At 39.1% G+C, this 8,142-nt stretch overlaps 1 protein-coding gene across 1 annotated transcript in view; it reads right to left on the bottom strand.

The window, feature by feature from the left end:
• The window catches only part of ASXL3 (additional sex combs like 3 (Drosophila)), a 213,655-nt gene that overhangs the window by 13,260 nt on the left and 192,253 nt on the right, over window positions 1–8,142 (bottom strand). The window contains exons 8-9 of the mRNA XM_006835133.1: window positions 6,452–6,548; window positions 3,630–3,735 (exon numbers count right to left, since the gene is read on the bottom strand). Of these exons, the coding sequence (XP_006835196.1) occupies window positions 3,630–3,735; window positions 6,452–6,548 (203 nt within the window). The remainder of the gene's footprint in view (window positions 1–3,629; window positions 3,736–6,451; window positions 6,549–8,142) is intronic.

The raw sequence follows: 8,142 nt of genomic DNA, 5'->3' as shown, positions 1-8,142 counted from the left end.
TATTCCTTTCAGAGCAGTCGGAAGTGGTACAGTCGGTAGAACTAACTAGTTCTGGTCTCAAGTCTGTGGAGGAGGCTGAGTTCACATGTCCATTAGCCCTTTGGACAAATTATTCCCATGCATCTCTATATTTTTTACTCCTCTTTGCTCCGGACGGGAAGAGACCAATAGGTGCACCTTAGGGGGCCACTCACAAGTTCTTCAGACCCAGTTCCTACTCACTAAAGCAAAACGTAAACCATTTTCTTTACGGATTACGTTGGACCAGATGACCTTGATCTCCCTTAGGATTATGGTCCTGAGCTCTCAGGACCAGTGACTCATTCCCTCAGGGGGTTGGTTATGGCTAAGAAATTTTCATAACTTTGCTCTCTCTCTCTATATATATATATGTATACACACACACACACACACACACACACACACACACACATATGTAGAAATACCCTCTATCAAAACTATATATATTCATTGGTATACTCCCATTCACTTTCCCATACATATTCATCTTGTGCTTGTATCTATGTATCCACTTGTAGATTTTTGTCATTATTGTATTGCAGACTTGTATTGTTGTTGTTGTTAAATGCTGTTGAGTCTGTTCAACTCATAGCAACCCTGTATAGGGTTTCCAAGGAACGTCTGGTGAACTTCAACCACTGACCTTGTATTTCAAAGCAACTTTGCAGTCCAGCACAGTAGCCCACAGAGCCAAACCAGGTCTCCACAGGATTGTACATGTAATAGTATTTACTTCTGTTGCCTTTAACTCTGTTCTTTCCAGTGTCTTGCTTTGCCTGGATCATCTTGTGCTGATCTTCCCTTTATGGTATTATTGCTTTCCCCTTTACCCAAGTTACTATGTGCCTGTCCTCTAGTTGGTGTCCTGGTATGGTGCTGTGGGTTAATAAGCTGGACTGTAAAGTTGGTTTGAACTGCAAGGTGGGTGCTTTAAGCTCACCAGTCACTCCTTGGAAACCCTATATAGGGTCACTATGGGGTGGAACCGACTTAATGGCATTTAACAACAGAAACCCTCTAATTAGGATCCCGGTGTGGCACTGTAGGATCAGCAGTGGACTGTGAACCACAAGGTAAGCAGATCAAACACACCAACTGCTCCTTGGAAATCTTGCAAGGTCACTATGAGTTGGAACTTACTCAAAGGCACTTAACAACAACAACAAACCCTCTAGTTACTGAAATACCCTCCTTTTCCCTCCCAATCATCAACCCTCAGGCTCCATGCTAAGGAAATATATATATGTGCATTTGTGAGTACATGTGCACATAACCTGTGTGTATGTGTGGGCAGGAGAGGGAGGGAAATAGAAAGAAAAACAGATTTTTCTGAGAAGGGTTTTCAGAATTAACACTGAGCAAGTCACTGTATTTCAGTCTTAACATTCTTTTTAGTAATTACAAAATCCACCTTATAGGATTGGTGGAAGGATTAAATTACATAATATTTCCAAAGATTTTATAAATCAGTCAGAGGCAGAGAATATTCAATGATTACTTGTTGAATGAAGGAATGTTCTCTGTAATGTAAGGTACCTAGAATGCAGGCTTCCTGAGGGCAGGGCCTTGGAAGACCTATAGAAAACTGTAGAATAGTATTTAGAATAATATCTGTCTCAGAAATGTTTGAAAAATATTACTTAATTAATAAAATAATGGGTCTGTCACTAAACAAAAGTTCAGAACCAATACTCTGGAAGCAACCGACCCATTATGCTTCTGCCATTGCTGAGAAGAGTGCTCCCAACATTCCCTTCCACTGACAAAAGGAGATGGTATGCTCTGCAGTGCTCCACATAGTGTCCATGAGGATTCCTAATTCTGCTGCACATCAGAAGGGCCTGGAAAGCTTCAATAAATGCACATGTCTGACCTCACCTCCTGGAAATTGTCCATCAGTATATGTGGGGTAGGTTTCAGAAATCTGTATTTATTTTCAAAAGCTTCAATGAGGATTCTGATATAGGGAGGCTTGGGCAATACTACTAGTAATTTATATATGAAGACAACATGAATTCTTATATTTGGGTTCACTTAAACATATATATGGGAGTTCTGGTGTGGCACTGTGGGTTAATGTGCTGAACTGCAATGTTGGTTTGAACCATAAGGTTGGCAGTTCAAGGTCACCAGCAGCTCCCTGGAAACCCTATACGGGTCGTTATAGGTCAGAACTGACTCAATGGCACTTATGTGTTATGTGCCATGGAGTTGGTTCTGACTCATAGCGACCCTGTACAGTGTTTCTGAGGCTGTAAATCTTTACGGGAGCAGAAAGCCTCATCTTTCTCCTGCGGAACAGCTGGTAGTTTCGAACTACTGACCTTGCAGTTCACAGCCCGATTCGTAACCACTACACTACCAGAGCTCCTGTATATACATACACACACACACACACACACACACACACACACACATATAATTTGCTGTGGTTGTTAAGTGCCATTGAGACAATTCCAACCCATAGCAACCCTGTATAGAGTTTCCAAGGAGCAGCTGGTGAGCTTGAACCACCATACACACACACATATATATGGTAGGGCTTCAAATAGTTATTAGAAAAAAATCTAATTAAAAGATGACAGCATTTTTTCAGGAATGTTTTGAAACCCCTTCGTAGACCCAACAGCCACTAAAGACAGGTTACCTACCAGAGTAGCTGTATGCAGGATGATTCACCGAGGATGAGTCTATTCTGAGTAAACAGTCTGTTCATCATCTGATTCTTTTTCATTAAGAGCTCTCATGTGAGACTCCTTATAGCAGGTGTTTTTCCATTTGGTGGGGAAGTTTTGTGAAATTAGATCAAATGGCACAGGTTTTGTTACCTACAACTACTTCAGTGTCTTTTACAGAAAACAACAGCTCTCAAATATTAATTGTGTAATGTGGATATTAAAACACATTTTTTCTACTACATAAGAGAATCTAAAGTTAAGGTCAGTAGTCAACACTAAAACTCTTTCTTTCTTGAATCGGATTGTCTATGAGGCTCTAACTCCGCTCCGCAAAGGATGTCTCTGCTAGCCATGGTGCAAAAATAAATGTACTTTCAGGTGGATCCCGTCACTACCACGCTTATGTGCATCTTTACTAATGTAACTATAATCATATGCTATAGCATACAACAACGGATGAGAAAAGTGAGTGAAATTAAGAGTAATACCTCAAGCAAACACTTACTGTAGATGAAAATGGATATGCACAGTCATCATTTTTTTGGTGAAAAAGTAGATCAAATGTGTGCCTAAAATAACTTATCTCAGAAGTATTCACTAATGAGAATGACTGGGTTACAAAACAGGAAAATTTTATTAAAACCCACTTAAGAAAACCAAAATTGACTTTTATAGGATTTCATGTGCTAGTTTCAGTCCAAAATAAATTTTTATGGACAGTAATAAAGCTCCCTGAAAATACATTTAAAAAAAAAATTTAAGTGTTGATATGCCACTATAACTTTACCTGCAATTTCTTACACCTAGGGCCTATTGCCTTTTATCACAGGTTTATTAAGTTTTACAGCATATGAGTGTGCTATGTGAAGCAGAGAATTACATTTTCATTTCCTTCTAAAAGAAATGAGAAAAGAATGTTCTAGTACTTACTTTTCTCCATAAAATCTTTCAAAGAATTTTTCTTTCCAAGGTTCTGTTTTCTTTTCCTTCTCAATTTCTTGCCTTATTCGTAATTGCATTTCTGGGGTAAATTCTCCTAGGAAGAAAATACTAACATATTGAGTAAAGGTGGTCACATTTTTTCCACAGCTAACAAAGAATAACATGTAATTCATTTGACCACACTTTTATGCACATTGAAGAAAGATCTGATGACTGCTGGTTATATTTCTACAGTTTCTCTTTTTATAGCCTTCATTCAAAGGCATTTAGTTCTCAATGAACTCTAGACCACTTAGTAAAGGCACTGAATGCTAGGGCTGCAAGTAAAAAAGTTATGTTCATTGGCCTCTGGAAAACTACTCTGGTGGGAGAAAAGGCTCTTAGCCAGTTGCCATCGAATCGATTCCACTTCATGGTGACCATGTGTGTCACAGTAGAACTATACTCCATAAGGTTTTCAAGGGTAGGAATGCCAGTCCTTCCTTCTGATGTGCCTCTGTGTGAACTTTTGGTTAGCAGAGTAGTAGATTAGCCATTTGCACAGTTGTTTATAATATAATGCCAATAGTCCCGTATGATGTTGTTGTTGTATTCTGTTGAGTCGGTTCTGACCCATAGCATCCCATATGCATAAGGTTTCTGAAGAACAGCTGCTGAGTTTGTGGTTCAAACCGACTTTGCAGTCCAGTGCATTAAACTACAGTGCCACACCAGGACTCCAATGGTCCTGTATAGGTTACAAGCATAAGTCTAATGAAAGTATAAATGGAAAAGACTTAATTCTACATAAGTAGATTTAAGAGGGCCACATATTGGAGCTGACTCTTAAACTAGCTTTTTAAGGATTATAAACCTTTTGTAAAGTTTGTAAACTTATCTCTATTCGGCACGTCCTTTGGAGGGGCCAATTGTTGAGTAGAATGTTGGATAAGTTAAAATGGGAAAGGTAGACTGAAACCAGTTATCCAAAGAGAGTTCTGAAATTTTCTATAGGAGGTGAGAGAAGGGTGTGATTGTGTCTTTTGATGAAGGAAGATTATTGTTGGGTAAGCAGCCTAGAATTCTGGCAACAGAGTGAATAAACCGGAAGATTCCAGCTATGAGGTCTATGATTAGTATAGGTGAGAGATGGGAGAATTCGATCAGGCTGTTAGCAGTAGGATGTGAAAGAGAAGCCAGAGTCACAACACAATGAATACTTCATAACCACCTAGACCTGAGGTGAAAGAAGAGAATCCTCAATAATATCAAACTGAAGATCTGTGAGGACAGTAGGGAGAGAGTGCAGAAGGAGAGTAGATAGAAAGAGAAAACAGGGAGCTTTATATTGTGTGTTTGGGTTTTGATGTGCTTGTTATCAGTAGGCATTTGCAAATGGAGTGATGAGAATCAGGAGAGGAGCTTAGAGGCAGATTTCCAAGGTCTTGGCATGTGTGAAATAGCTGAAAACACGCTGGTGAATGAGATTGTTCAGAAAATACATATTACTACAAAAGAAAACAGCAGAGAAAGAATGCTAGAAACATCAACAATTACCATCAGAAGGTTCCTGAGAAAGGGCTGTCAGAAATGTAACAGTAAGGGAGTGGGGTGGCTCTGTAGGATAAGCCCTGGTGGTTGAAGCTCACTAACCGCTCTGTATAAGAGAGATGAGACTTTCTGCACCTATAAAGATTTATAGCCTTGGAAACCCTATACAGGGTAGCTGTGAATCAGAACTGACTTAATGGCATTTAACAACAACAGTAACAACTGAAATCTAAGGTAGATGGTTTCAAGTTGGATGGAGTAAAACCTAATATGATACAGGAGAAGGAATATGGAACAGAAGGACTGAGAAGGAAATGGATTCAGCCATTAGAAAGAATTCTAATGAAAGAAATGTTTCCATTTTGGATCCTGGGAACTTTCCAGATTGTATCCATCTGCAGAGTGAGTTTAGGAGCAAAACTTTGGGAGTATGGATTACTTTTTAGTCTTTCAGGATGTTTCATGACTAAAGGCAGGGCAAGATGAAGGGATTATTTATTTACTTATTTAGGGGGAAAGGGAGATTTTTAAAAGAAATGTCCTTAGGTTCTAGGACACTTTAAGAGGTTACATAATACATCTCACACTGTGATGTAAATTACTATTACAAAGAAAATCTTGTTATATCAATTTTTTCTCTTAACTACAAGATCATTTCACTCTCTTTTCAAATAAGGAACCCTGGTGACACTGTTAGGATAAGAATTGGCTTGTTAAGCACAAGGTCAAAGGGTCAAACCCACTAATGGCTTCTTGGGAAAAAGATAGGCTATCTGCTCCCATAAAGATTTAGAGTCTAGGAAACCCTAAGAAGCAATTATACTCTATCCTAGAGGGTCACTGGTAGCGTAGTGGTTACGAATCGGGCTGTGAACCGCAAGGTCAGCAGTTCGAAACTACCAGCTGCTCCGCGGGAGAAAGATGAGGCTTTCTACTCCCGTAAAGATTTACGCCCTCGGAAACCCTGTACAGGGTCGCTATGGGTCAGAACTGACTCGACAGCACTTAACAACAACAACAAGAGGGTCACTATCAGTTGGACTGACTCCATGGCAGTGGATTTGATTTGATTTTAGGTTCTTCACTTATATCCACATGACATCAAAACCACCAAGTATAACAAAAGAACTAATGAAGGCACTTGGAATAGGACTTAAGGGTTTACTACATTAAAGTATACTTCAGAAGAAAAATAATTTTTGAAATCAGAGAAAGGTGCAAAGCTCAGTCCAGTATCTGTGCTCAAATATGTCAAACAATAATAGAATATAGAAATTTACCTTCTGCCAGCCGCTGTTTCCACCCCTGTGCTGCATATGCAAAGAATTCATTATTCAGAGCTGAAGTACTGAGGCGTAAAATTCCATCACTTCCCATCTAGAAAATAAGCCGACAAAAACAAGATTTCATCAGGAATACTTCAGAACAAAGGTACACAGGAAAACTGAAAGGTGGGTGCGTGAAAGAGGGATGGGAAAAAAGGCGCCCAGGAGAAGAATCTCCCAGGATGAATGTTGCATCCTTCATATCGACTACCACAAGCACAACAAAACAAGTCATTAGAAGGGCATTTTCTTTAGGTATTTTCATTATTGGTGGTAAGCGTTACAAAGATACGTGATTTAGTCAGAAATGTTTTATATCTTCCTCATTTTAATATGCTGTAAGTGATCAGGAGATGAGGCTTTCTGCTGCCATAAAGATTTACAGCCTCGGAAACCCTGTACGGGGTCGCTCTGAGTCAGAATCGACTCCATGGCATATAACAACAACAACAGCAAGTGATCATGAGGAACCCCTGAATGACACAAACAATTACAGTTAAGTATTTAAATGCTAGCAGAAAGCTTAACTGTTGGAACCCACCCAGAGACTTCTGGGTGACAGGCCTGGTGACCTGCTTCAAAAAGGTCACAGTCTTCAAAACCCTTTAGAGAAAGTCTACTTTCAGATTCTTCTGTCAGAGATTTAGACAACAAGAAATTCAGAAATGTGTTGAAACAAATACACTGAATCCACACTGAAACGTAGACCCCTTTTCTACTTGTTTCAGACTTGGATACACTAATATTAAGGTACACAACAATGTTAAGTATATGTACAACTACATGCTGATTCACATTTCCCCTCAAACATACTACTTTTTGAAAACTCATATATGGGAAAGATTCAGATAGGTATCATTCTGCTTGCTGATGTAGAGAATAAAAAGAATTAGACTGTTAACCTTCATTGGTTTCCTATCTAGTTAGGGAATGAAGAAAAAAGATCTAAAAGGTTAAACAACACCAAGCACTAGGTGAGCAGGTTAGAAATGAAAGTGGCGAGAACAAAAAAAAACTTGATGGAGGAGACAAAACTGGTTCAGTGTCACGAGAGACTGGCAGGAATTGGATAGAATAGTTAGAGAGCAAAACATATAAGAACCACCTAACAGAGAACATGAACTGTACTATCGAGGGAGGATATCATAAGATACCAGTAAATCCTAGGATTTATAAATAGGTGAGGATGCTTTTAGTCCAGTATTCAAAAACCTGGCAAGCTACAGCACCAATAACACTTTCAAAGGTTTTCCCTTACTCCCAAATGCATACTTCATATATCCTAAGCTCTAATTATCTGGCCAACTAATTGGAAAAGATCTGTATTTGTGCCCATTCCAAAGAGAGATGACACAACAAAATGCAGACATTATTGGACATATCTTTGATATCCCATGCGAGTAAAGTTTTACTAAAGGTAATACAGAAATGGCTGTAAGCATACATTGACAGAGAACGTCCAGAGATAGAAGTCGGATTCAGAAGAGGATGTGGAACAAGGGATATCATTGCTGATGTCCAATGGATCTTGGCTGAAACCAGAGAATACCAGAAATATGTTTACCTGTGCTTTATTGACTATGCAAAGGCTTTCGATTGTGTGGATCATGACAAGCTATGGACAACATTGAGAAGTATGAGTACTC

Source organism: Chrysochloris asiatica, unplaced genomic scaffold (genome assembly GCF_000296735.1).
Source record: "Chrysochloris asiatica unplaced genomic scaffold, ChrAsi1.0 scaffold00015, whole genome shotgun sequence".
In the NCBI taxonomy this organism is placed as follows: domain Eukaryota; kingdom Metazoa; phylum Chordata; class Mammalia; order Afrosoricida; family Chrysochloridae; genus Chrysochloris; species Chrysochloris asiatica.
This window is presented reverse-complemented; position numbering and strand designations above follow the sequence as displayed.